At 36.5% G+C, this 13302-nt stretch overlaps 1 protein-coding gene across 1 annotated transcript; it reads right to left on the reverse strand.

Moving 5' to 3' along the window:
* Positions 1-136: 136 nt before the first annotated feature.
* On the reverse strand, positions 137-12749 carry slc28a1 (solute carrier family 28 member 1). The gene is made up of 18 exons (XM_038268717.1): positions 12671-12749; positions 12347-12426; positions 12190-12266; positions 11915-12006; positions 8903-9092; positions 8647-8788; positions 8301-8414; positions 7690-7764; positions 7513-7593; positions 7323-7403; positions 7088-7213; positions 4380-4510; positions 2889-3057; positions 2555-2752; positions 1150-1231; positions 969-1067; positions 786-891; positions 137-674 (listed from the first exon to the last, which is right to left on the reverse strand). Coding segments are annotated over exons 1-18 (1962 nt in total). The 5' UTR covers positions 12672-12749; the 3' UTR covers positions 137-556.
* Positions 12750-13302: the final 553 nt, after the last annotated feature.

The following is a 13302-nucleotide window of genomic DNA, read 5'->3' on the forward strand; positions in this document are numbered from 1 at the left end:
AGATAGATAGATAGATAGATAGATAGATAGATAGATAGATAGATAGATAGGACGGACGGACGGACGGACGGACGGACGGACGGACGGACGCACGGACGAATATGGGCACATATTCCCTAACCCATGAGACTGGTCTGTAGTACATTTATTCTCTCACCAAATATCACTTTTTAAAATGCAAAAAAAATAACAATGAAAAACATAAAAAAAACTTATAAAATTTTTGTTTGTTTTTTTAATTAGAAAAATATTAAATAGCGTTTTTATTTTAGTCAAATTTAGATGAGAAATTACACAGCACAGCAAAGACAATAACTGAACATTTCAAAAAGAAAACATGTGCTTAACTGAAATCAAAATGAGCCTGCATAGTGCAGACACACCAAAAAAAAGTTTTGATAATTTTTGGCAAAATATTTAAATTAGAAGTGCTCATTTAGCTGTATGTAGCACTAACTAAGACTCAGCCATGTTTATTGTTAAAAGAAGTTTAGCAGCTTTGAATGGCTGTAAATGCAAACCTCTCGAGGGTTTTTCTTTGCACTGGTCTTGTCTACTAGCAAACATCTACATTAGAAAGGCCACAACACTGGCAACATTTTGAAAAAAATAACGTGACATTTTGAACACTATTCCATGGATCTTCAAACCCAACGGTCTCATTGATTACGGTGCTGCAAAACAAATAATTACGTAAGTAAGGAACAAATCTGATGTAACATCAGTTTTATATTTTTATGTTTGGTTGTCACAAATAACTATCTGATGCAAATATAAATGTGTACCTCTGAAACAAGTCTTGGCAGCATTTTTGAATATTTCCATCTGCTGCATCGAAGGAAGATGTTTTAAACACCTCCACACAGTCGAGTGGTGGAAGGAAGAGGAGACCTGAAAAATTAAATGAAAGCTGGTGTGTTTCACTGAACTGCTACAGGCTAAAGATACAGAAAAGCATTTTTTTTTACCTGCAATGCAAGCATTGACTAGAGACACACATGTTCCAGTAATCATGGCTCTCAGCACCAGAGATGAGATGTCACCTCTTCTTGATGGGCATATGGCGGCTATAAGAAAAGAAAATCCTACTGTCAGAAAAAATGCTTTATGGGTTTAGAAAAAATGGCAATATAAAACAAAAACACTCACACAGGCCTCCAATTACAATCCCGAGTGAGCTAAAATTGGCAAACCCACAGAGAGCATAAGTTGTAATTATTTCTGATCTGACCTGAAACAAAACAAACATGTTTGATTATTCTGCTTTATTTTTGTCCAGTGTTCTCAGAAATGCATTGAAATACGGCCAAAGTTCATTTTTCAGTACATAAAGTAAAATATGCGTACAGTATTTCATTAAGTGATACATCTTTTTATGTGAGTTCTGTTTCCTTTTGATGATTGTGGCTTCAAGTTTGTCAGAAAAAAAATACCATATTATTAGATTAGCTAAATATAAAACTAATTTTATTAGAAAAATGTCCTTCCATGTTACAGCCTTATTACTTGGATTCAACTGGAAAATTGTCCTTCAAATGATTGTTCTCCTTTATACTTGACCATTAGCAACTTGTATTCTTGCCCCTACTCCTCTATCTGTCTCTGGGATCTTGTTTTTTGTTTTTGTTTTTTATACAAAATACTAAATTTTTTTTTTATTTAAAACGATTTCTGGACCACTAAGGAACAGTGCTTTTTATTTCTCTCTAGTCAATGTAAGATGCTTCTAATGCAGCCTGATTTTGCAGTAGCTTAAAGGTATAGTGGAGGATTTTTGCAAATCTTTGAAAAGACCCACCCTCTCCACTTAAAAAAAAAAAGAAAAAATGCACATGCACAACCCTGTACCCACTACCGAAAGGGAAAACCAATTAAACGCGTGCAAGAGCATGCACAAGTCCTTTTCTCCTCGTGCACGCTCAGTTTAAAAGTCACTGTTTGCATGGCTCGTACCAGCTTACTTTCCAAAAGATTTGCACGTTTTCCACTATGTCAGAAACCAAGTGAAAATGGGGACGAGTACATAGGATGGCCTTATGTAAACATATCACCAGAATGATTGACATTTAGGAGGACCACTTATTTTGATGATCCACCCGAAAAAAAGAACATCCTCCACTGTACCTTTAAAATAAGGAGTGTGACCCTTGGTGCCACCTTTAAAGCGTTGGCTCCAGCACAAGTCCACACCTCCTGATTCTCCCCCCAAAATGTTGCATGATATTTGCTTTACAGTCTTCTCAAGGCTCTGGGTGTTTCTGCTTAATGTGCACCGTTTCCAGTACTATTTTTTAATTCCTCTCAACATTTTTGTTTATATGCTGGGTTACAGTGGAATGGATTATGATAGCCAAAATTTAATATTTTTTTATAAACTGTTTATGTAATAGAATGTTTTAAATAATTTGACCTTGTAAGAAACTTATGATCAATGCAATGAAATTGCGAAACTATTCAAACATAATACACAAGCTGTACTTTATTTTTACGGGAATTACTAAAAGATTTTTCTGTTGATGGTCAAAATTTATTGAGACGCACCTGTAATACTTACAGATATCCACTGTCTTTCACCTCCGACAACTTCATCAAATCCTTCGAGTCTGTTGTTCTTCAGTTCAGAGAGCTTCTGATAAGCAACAAACTCATTGAGAAAGAGCTTTGTCCCAATGAGCTCAGCCACAGTGAAACTCTCCTCATATGGTATTCCCATCATAAAGGTGATGGGCATGAACACATACGAGCAGATTAACTGCAGAAAAATAAAATCTAATAAATAGCAGTAATAATATATCAATAACTGATTGCTGGTTAAAGAAAATGTAAATAACTCGATACCACTGCAATAGTTTTTGTTAATGTAGAGTAGAAAGTCTGGATTTCATTACCTCAAAGGTGATTTGAGGATATCCCACCATACCTCCAAGCCAACTCAAAGCGCTATTTATGAAGCCCAGAATGGCAAGAAATGCTATTAAATTAGCAGCAATGTTGGCAACAAGGCCTATTGATGAAGATGCACCGCTGCTAATAGCTTCCAAAATGTTCTGTTCGTCGCTAGAAAAAAAGAAAAGAAATGTAAACATAAAACTACCTAAATCAGTAACAGAAATATGGTGCTTTGAAAAAGTTTTTATTTTTGCTTTTGCTTCACGAAGAAACTATGTCTCAGATTTGGATTTTTCTGATTCTGATGTTTGCTTTGATCACTGAACGTAAAAAAAAAATCTCCTTGTAATTGGGTGTGCAGAGCTTGCTGACAAGAACTACCATCAAGTGTTTACTCACATAGGATGCTTTTTGTCAGCATGATCAACAACACCAAAGTCAGTTTTAGTTAGCTCACTCCAGAAGGGTTCCACTAATTATAGCAACTCGGCCAGGTACTGAAGCTGTTGTGATCATGACTGTGATAGCTGACCTAATTGCTCATTTCACTCACCTGCTTAGCTCTGCTTGCTGCCAATTATCACTCATCTCATCCACCTGCTCCTGCTGCTTATATACAGTTCAGCCCAGCTATCAGAGCAAGAGCAGTTTGTGTTTATGTTGGATGCTATAGTTCATGTTTTCATTCTCGGAGGCCAGTGGTGAGAGAGGTTTTTAGTGTTGTCATAATGTTCCCGATCATGTCCTGTCTCTTATCCACTGAGTGTGCCCTCTTCCTGTTTTTGGCTCAGTGGAGGGAGCTAGTTTTAATGTACCATAGTTTTCCTGATATCATGCCTTCTTCTGCCTCTCCAATACTGAGCTTGCCTGTTCCCATCTGAATGTTCTGCCTGAATTCTCTGTTGGACTCTTGGAACCCTGAACCCGCATGAACTCTCTGTGGACTCCTGGATGCCTGGATCTGCCTGTTCCTGTTCTGATCAGAATCCTTGACCGAGCTACAGACTCCTGGATCTCTGAGCCTTCCTTTTCTGAACTGTTTCCCTATCCTGGCTTGGATTCATGCTTGTTCAGTGGGGCTGCAACATGAACAATGTTTCTCTCTAACCAGAGTTGCCAGTGATCAGCACCACCCATCACTGGCAACTCAAATACATAAAGTTTATTATTTATATTGCATAAATGTAACCTGATTATTGTGCAATTCAAACGATTAATGTTGCATATTCGAAATGAATGCACTCATTAGTATTAACTTTGATTAAATATACTTTATTACTTGTAAATACGTAAACCTGACAGTTATGAATTTCAAAGAATAAGCTGTAATAAATCAATGAATATGAATCTTGTAAGATTTATTTAAAGGTTTGTGTTAAAATTATCTAAATAAAAAAATTTAATGGGAAGTTGTTATGTAATAAAATTTCATAAACCTTAAGATTTGGGTAAATACAGTCCTGGAGAATATTTTGACTGAGCAAACTCACCCAGCAGCCACTTTGATCTTCTCCTCTGAATTAAAGTGACTCTTTTCTGTCTCAGGATAAGACAGCTTAGATATGGCCAAAGCACAGGGAGCAGCCATCACAGAGGCTGATATCAAGGAAGATGCATCAATCTGTAAGAGACAAAGTTCACACGCTTGTCCGGGTAAAGTTTGACTTGCAAATAACTGTCAGCTAATTATTAAGGTTCTCAATTCAGATTATTTTGCATATTCCACATTAAGTAACATTAGCAAATCTCTTTTTTCCATGTAACTCATTTTTAGCTGTTTTAACATGTTAAATAATGCAACATTAGACATAATCCTCCTCCAAAACACTTTTTGGTTCAGATGTGATCGCTGATTTTCTTAAATGTTGACTTGAAATCTCATATCTGTTCTCACTATGTCTCAGAAAACCTGAGCATATAAAAAATTGAACACATTAATAAAACTGTTTCAGAATTATTCATCCAGATTACAAACTCCTTACAAACTCTTTGATATTTTGCAGCACAAGCTTGTTAGTTTCAGCTATGGCTTATCTTTAACTCCACTGGAGAGGAGAGAACATTTTGTGCAGCACAGGAATATTCTTTTATGCTTAATGAAAGTTCTGTCCTGTGATTGGTACACCTTTTTGTCAGCTTTTTTGTACCTACTAAATCTTATTACAATCTTTTCAAGTTAGTTTGTATCTATGCTTTTTAATAGTCAGCTACACCTCCCAAGAACAAATAGGAACACATGGATTGAGTCATTTTAGAAACTTTATATAATGTGTTTAAACCATGCAATTAACTTATTTTTTAACTACTTTTTTCTGTTAAATTATGCCAAAACTCTTAAATTAACGGAGAACAAGAATTTGGAGCTATTTTTTTATTTATTCAACTCTTTATAAATGTATACATACAAGCTCAAATATATACATACTTCCTCACTGATAGTTGGATAAGTGTCCATTAATATGTTGCAGATAAACCTCTCTCTTTTTAACCATGAACAAGGTTCTGACATAAATTTGGCTTAAATGTTGACAACTAGTATTTTCAAAAATTAAACACAGAACATTTAAACTCATTAATGCCTCGATACTGATCTAGTACCGATCTTTAATCCAACCAATTTTGTATGGGGCTCAAGCTCAGCTTAAACCCTATTGTAAATTTACTTTATAAATTGTCAAACTAATGTTGATTTCTTTTTTTGGAAAATTTTTATTTTTGCTGCTGTAAACACAAGCGTTTCCTCATTGTGTGGAAATAAATGGATTTTCTTTTCTATTCTATTCTATTATTATTATTATTATATTATATTATATTATATTATATTATATTATATTATATTATATTATATTATATTATATTATATTATATTATATTATATTATATTATATTATATTATATTATATTATATTATATTATATTGTATTGTATTTTATTGTATTGTATTGTATTGTATTGTATTGTATTGTATTATATTAGAAGTCCTAAACGGTGCCTGATTTTTATTCATGTCACCAAAAATGTATCAACTGATTAGGATATTTTGGAGAAAAAGGCAACAACCAACACTCTAAATTAGCATAAAGTAAAAAGAGCTTAAACAACCATGCTACTGTCCATGGAAAAGTAAGTTTAACATTAATGAGGAAATTAAAGGATGTTTACTCGAAGAGAGAGAAGCCCCAGCTCTGGAAACAGACAGCTTCAAGGTCCCACTAACATTTGCAGCTGACCACAAAAAGAATCAAATTTTTTGTGGTTAAAAAAAAAAAATCTAGATGGAGAAAAAACACGAAGCAACTTGGCCACTAAGGTGAACAGTTGAGGGAGCTGACTAAGGTGTTCCAACCAATGAGAAGAGCTGCAGCTGCCAGGGACATGCTAATGGTGTGCCGCACTGCAGTGGTATTGATGCATGGAACACATTACATGGAAAAAAAGAAGTACATTTCGTCCAAGGTAATCCTGCAGGACTTTACATTAAAAAAAGGCAGCTGGATGAAGCTTGTTGTTCTAGCAGAAAAAGAATTAACACATCAAAACTAGTTTTGGGATAAATAAAGGAGGTTATCACTGAGCTTTTAATCAGAACCTGAAAAGCTCTATCTCTTCCAATTAAAAGCAAAACAGATAAGCACCACCATTTTTATGACTTGTTAGATATTTTACGAGGATTATGCTGGGCCATTTTTGAGAACAATAAAAACCATGTGGTTTCTCTGTAACTTGCTAAAATAACGTGTATATTTGAACCAATTTGCCTCCAGTGAGGTTTACTGAAAATCCACAATTAGTTTAAACCTGTAGAGCAAACTTTGTTTTTTAATCACTAAAAATCTTTGTTTTATCATAATGATATTCATAACAACAAGCTTTGAATGGGCACTGATAACACATTAGTGATATTGTACGTTGAGCAACTCCACCTTTTGCCCACGTGGTGATTTAATTTTGTTTAAATTTGATTATATTAATCTTCTTTTAATCAATTTTTCAGTTTAACATGTTTGTGTCTTTATTTCATTCTATTCCTACTTTATGTTTTTCCCTTTCATCCTGTTTTACAGAAAAAACATTTTAAATATGGCTGAATAAAGAGAGGTCTCTGTAGTGACGACATGTGTAGGCGACATAAAAATATTTTAATACAGTACCTGTCAGTTTCCCTAATATGCTGGTGTGCAAAAAATATTTTTCTAACCCCAAATGAGATGAACGCTCCCATGACGCTGCCTGCTATGGTTGCAAATCCACCAGTCATAACAGCATGGATCTCTGATTTGGTCATATCCTTCAAATAGGGGCGAATAAGTAGCGGAGCTTCAGTCTAATGCAAACACAGAACAAACAGTTAAAGACTTTTCTAATGTTACTGCCATTAATCATTTCTATGCCAAGTCATGAAGATTTCCTTAAAGCCAAAGGATCAACATTACCTGGCCAACAAATATGTTCCCTGCCACGCTTAATGTCTCAGTGGGCGAGGTCCCCAGTGTTATCTGCATAAGCCATGAGATCTGCATGGACAAAAACACAAGGGTCCAGGTAATAGTTAATGCAGTACTTGTGTTAAATACACACCCACACTTACGGGAATGTGTAAAAAAAACTTTATGAGACATTTACCTTTAAAATTAGCCACTGCATTGCTCCCAGAAAGTAAAGGACAGACATAACGCTGCTGAAAAACACAACGATGGGCAAAGCCTGACAGGAAAGCAGTAAAAATGAAAGTAAGTACATTCAGCATCTTGATAAAGATAATTGAAGTGCTAATGTTGTCTAATTAAACCACGCACTCACTTGAAAGGCAAAAATGTCGTTAATCAGGTCACCGAAAACAAACCCTGATCCTTCTTTGGTGTAATCAAGGAATATCTATCATCATAGTGTACAGAGGAGAAAAAAAAAGGTTGGGGGTTAATGTACATACATAAATAAAAATCACAAGTACTCATTCAGTTTTACTGTCTAATTTATAGCATTTTAGATAGGAGCAGTTGAACAGCACTTTAAAATATAATTAGAAGGCCTGTATATGTGCACACATTCTGCTGGCTCAGGCCTTGGGTGCACAATAAAGCTGTTGAAGATAAGCGTCTGATCTATTTAGTTAAACATTACATTGCTATGACTTAACATCACACATAGAAAGCAAGCAGTTGGCAGAATCAAGTTTTGAAAATGTTTTGGGAAAAAATAAAATAGGATAGAATAGAAAACATTAGACAAATTAATAATTGTATTAATTCAGGTAAAATATGTTTATATTTCTAATAAATATAAAAAGTTCTTTTTTCACATTAATCGAAAACTTAAGCTTGTTTGTCAATTCCAAACAAAAATTCTTTATCATCGCCAAAATATTACCAATAATTGACTAAGCGATTTTATCCAATAAACTGGAGGAATACCTGCACTTGTTTTCCAAGCCAGTCAAAGGCTACTAAACCTGGTTGTGTTCTTATAACAAACAGTCCAATGCAGAACTGGATTCCAAGACCCCAAAAAACTGGCCTCCATTTGATCTATAAAAAGAAAATGGTTATCTTTATCACTTTATTGGGTAGCATCCGTTCATTTCCAACAGGGAGGAACATCGCTAAATCACTAGATGACAAGAGCAACAAGGCCGGGTTATATCTAAAGTCTCTGCGAGGTAGAAAATGTGACTGATAGAAGCTGAGCATGTTTCAAAACAGCTGTAAAGGATTATTCATCTATGATTAGAGCTGGTGCGTGCCTTAGTGTTAAACTCACCATTGACCTGTGAGCTGAGAAGAGGAATAAAAGCACGATAAACATGCACACACCTCCGAATGAGATAAGCTGCTCAGGACGTTTCCGTGTGTCTAAAACAAGCCACACCACAAGCAGGGCCAGGACTGCTAGGATGAAGACCCTAACACAAAAGAGAACAATACGCATTAGCTATACAGCATGTGCCATACTTTAGGGGGAGGGGGGCTGTTATTAACCAGGGAATAGTGGAATAAAACAAATTAAAACCATTCACCATTTTAGCCATTTCAGGTTGGATTTGAAGCATCGAACGGCGGGTTTGAAAGACCGACTGATGCTTTTCCCCTTATGCTTCTTCACCATCTCGTACGACACGGCAGCAACTGCCAAACAAGTAAGGACCACGAGAGCAGTGGCCCTATGGAAATCCAGTACACAGGCAGCAATGAAGTATGCCACATATCCTGCAGAGGAGGGTAGAGATTCCGACGCTCGTTAGTAATGAATTATGCATGTAAGCATCAGTATAATGCCTTACTGCATTAGTTCCCAAACCTTTAAATATAAGAGCCACGCGAGTAATAAAAAGTGCCTCCAAAATGAGGGAGATTTAAAAATATAAACCAACGTTTTTTACAACGATTTAGCTACAACTACAACAAGAAGGAAGTCTTCCTCTCCCTTTAGCACCACAAGAATGGTTGAAGGGTACATTACAGTTATGCTGTAAGTTTTAAAATTCACAGAAAAGCAAACAGACGATATTCATGCTTTAGCAGGTTTGATTTCCGGCCTGGAGCCTGCAGGTTCTCCCTTTGCATGCATGGGTTCTGTCTGGGTATACTTCATCCGACAGTCCAAAACCATGATTATTAGGTTTTCTGGTTTATCTTGATTACCATTACATACTCTATGTACACTCACCGGCCACTTTATTAGGTACCCCATGCTAGTAACGGGTTGGACCCCCTTTTGCCTTCAGAACTGCCTCAATTCTTGGTGGCATAGATTCAACAAGGTGCTGGAAGCATTCCTCAGGGAGTTTGGTCCATATTGACATGATGGCATCACACAGTTGCCGCAGATTTGTCGGCTGCACATCCATGATGCGAATCTCCCGTTCCACCACATCCCAAAGATGCTCTATTGGATTGAGATCTGGTGACTGTGGAGGCCATTTGAGTACAGTGAACTCATTGTCATGTTCAAGAAACCAGTCTGAGATGATTCCAGCTTTATGACATGGCGCATTATCCTGCTGAAAGTAGCCATCAGAAGTTGGGTACATTGTGGTCATAAAGGGATGGACATGGTCAGCAACAATACTCAGGTAGGCTGTGGCGTTGCAACGATGCTCAATTGGTACCAAGGGGCCCAAAGAGTGCCAAGAAAATATTCCCCACACCATGACACCACCACCACCAGCCTGAACCGTTGATACAAGGCAGGATGGATCCATGCTTTCATGTTGTAGACGCCAAATTCTGACCCTACCATCCGAATGTCGCAGCAGAAATTGAGACTCATCAGACCAGGCAACGTTTTTCCAATCTTCTATTGTCCAATTTCCATGAGCTTGTGCAAATTGTAGCCTCAGTTTCCTGTTCTTAGCTGAAAGGAGTGGCACCCGGTGTGGTCTTCTGCTGCTGTAGCCCATCTGCCTCAAAGTTCGACGTACTGTGTGTTGAGAGATGCTCTTCTGCCCACCTTGGTTGTAACGGGTGGTTATTTGAGTCACTGTTGCCCTTCTATCAGCTAGAACCAGTCTGGCCATTCTCCTCTGACCTCTGGCATCAACAAGGCATTTCCGCCCACAGAACTGCCGCTCACTGGATGTTTTTTCTTTTTCGGACCATTCTCTGTAAACCCTAGAGATGGTTGTGCGTGAAAATCCCAGTAGATCAGCAGTTTCTGAAATACTCAGACCAGCCCTTCTGGCACCAACAATCATGCCACGTTCAAAGTCACTCAAATCACCTTTCTTCCCCATACTGATGCTCGCTTTGAACTGCAGGAGATTGTCTTGACCATGTCTACATGCCTAAATGCACTGAGTTGCCGCCATGTGATTGGCTGCTTAGAAATTAAGTGTTAACGAGCAGTTGGACAGGTGTATCTAATAAAGTGGCCGGTGAGTGTATGTTTGCATGGTAATACTGTGTGTGTTACCCTATGGTGGACTGGCAACCTGTGACCCGCCGTGACCCTGACTTATAAGCAGCATAGGATGAATGGTGTGGATGTATTTTGACACTAAAGGGGCATATTCGCAGCACTGTGTGTGTGAGACACTGGATTAAAATAACAAAAAACATTAAAAGTTAACATTAATATTATATCTTTTTAACTTTTGCACATTTTATAGGTGTAGCACCCATTTTAACACTTAATTCAGGACTGCTAAACTTTCCCTTACACTTCAGACATCAGGGGGAATTCTTGCTTTGTTTCAGAAAATACAATCAATGAGAATAAAGGACCTAACCGACTGTTAGCAATACAAGACACTTATTTGCCTCTATTCTTTGTAGCTGTGTTATGTTATTTATATGGAATGATTCACAGATAAAAATCAACAAGTGCTTCTCAAGAATAAAACAAACAATAAAAGATACTAGTAAGTAAAAGGCTGTCTAAACGAGTACATCCTGAGGTGTTTTTTTAAGAGTCAGTAAAAACTGTAAAGCAGAGAGAGAATGGAAATGTGTTAGATAATAAAAGCCACTGTCTGAAAAGCTTGATCTCCACAAATACAATAAAGTGATTAGAAATATATGTTTTACAGTACTATGTGTAACAGTACTTTAATGAAAAATTCAAAAATCTGAATGGTTAAAAATGTTTAATAGCTAAGGCTTTCAGTATGCCTAAATGACCATAGCTTTAGAGCTAAATGGTAAATGATAAATGGCTTCTATTTATGTAAGATATTTTCAAGTCAGGGGACTCCAAAGCACTTTACACCATATTCAGTCATTCACCCATTCACATAAACAGTCACACACTGAGCTGGTGAACAACCTCTGACTTTCACAGCTGGAATCCATGTGTCTGTCTCTTTAAATCCTCCCTTCTTTTATAACAAACCTATAATAGAACTATGAGTATGACTCACCAAACCATATTTTCAAATGTTTTTATTAACTCTACATCACTATTGTTTGTATTTACCCAGCAAATAATGAATACCAGTACTACTAAAGACAACCCAAGTACCACCAGCGATCCATGAACCACACTGCGTTACTGGACAGATTTCTGCTTAATAAAAGAGTTGGTATCTTACCTGCTCCGATAATGCCAAGCACGATATACTTTAAGATTGTTGAGTGGTCTTTGATATAACGCTCTGTAGCATTAAATGGCTTGGAAACCTTACTGAAAGAATAAGGAACCAAAGTGAAATTCATTGTTACATTTGCTTCTTTACTTTAACAGTATTATTACAGTTAACCCTTCAGTTTCATTTTTAAAATCAGAATATTAGTGCAGACTACCACAGATGTTGTACTATATAATAAATTCCCCTCACATAAGTAGAAATGAAAAAATCTGACCAACCTGAGACATAAACCCTTTTTTTTTTTAGACTCTACTGGCTGACTTTTGATGCTGTCAGAATCAGCAGTGCTTTCCACCTGGCAAAATTGAAGGCATTTCATGAAAACAAAAGCTTTCTAGTTTTGTTTTTGACTTATAAATTGAAATAAATACATACCCCAAATTCAAAAGCCTGGTTGTCAATACCATTCCCATGGTTTTGCCTTGGACTTTTGAGCCTGACGCCGTTCTCTTCCACTAAAAAACAGAAACATTGCTTACTGCTAACTGGCAGCCTGTGGGAAAAGCCGCTTCAACTTTAAACAAGCAGGAATGCTTTTTTTAGGTTAAGCCTAAGTGTACTCTGTGAGATAAAGCAGTTTCAAAATAAAGCCCACAGAGTCCTAAGGTCTTATCATGTGCCACCAGAAAAAAAAAAAAAAAAAAAAAACTTTTTAACTGAAAAAAATGTTTTAATTCAAGGAAAGAGCTAATGGCTTACTTATTGTGTGTCCTCCCAAACCAAGCTGTCAAATGCTGAGCTGTAAAACACACTGCAGGGAAATATACTCTGCCCTCCCAACTTCTTATTATTAATTAACAGATGGTTTGGTTTTGTTTTTGTTGTGTTTTTTTTTTTTTTTTTTTTTTTTTACAGCTTTGACTACTCAGGAAGTGCAAGAAAAAGGGAGGAATCAGCGTCACTAGGTTGAAATGAGTGAATGGAGCTTACAAAGCAATGCATGACTAACTTTATGCTGACCATGTTTTTAACAATCTAAATGACTAAAATAACAAATGATAGGATGAAAGGTGACTGATAAAACATGGAAAATGTTATTAGATGGCTTTTTAACCCAGTTAAGACATTTATCATCCTTAATGTGAAAAATAGGGAATCTACACTTTTAAGTGACCTAAGGCTTCCAGGTGGTATTAAATCTAAAAAAGCTTTCATTACTGGAATAACATAGGAAAGATGTATTCTCTGGTTTGAAAGTAACCTCTTTGGATTCCAGTTTGTATTCATTTTATGACCAATCATATATTTTTAATTGAGTGATAAGGATGGGTAAACTGCACAGTGTTGAAGCAGCAAGAAGGTTCTGGGTTTGATCCCTGCCATTGGGTTTT

The sequence above is a fragment of the Cyprinodon tularosa genome, unplaced genomic scaffold (genome assembly GCF_016077235.1).
Source record: "Cyprinodon tularosa strain WSP-4 unplaced genomic scaffold, ASM1607723v1 ctg71, whole genome shotgun sequence".
Classification (NCBI taxonomy): domain Eukaryota; kingdom Metazoa; phylum Chordata; class Actinopteri; order Cyprinodontiformes; family Cyprinodontidae; genus Cyprinodon; species Cyprinodon tularosa.

Excerpts from the sequence above, each read along its gene's own strand:
- slc28a1 (XM_038268717.1), bottom strand. Across the intron at positions 12,007-12,189 it reads AAAAAGGGTTTATGTCTCAG|TAAGGTTTCCAAGCCATTTA; the intron begins GTTGGTCAGATT and ends TTATTCTTTCAG. Across the intron at positions 8,415-8,646 it reads TCTCAGCTCACAGGTCAATG|ATCAAATGGAGGCCAGTTTT; the intron begins GTGAGTTTAACA and ends TTCTTTTTATAG.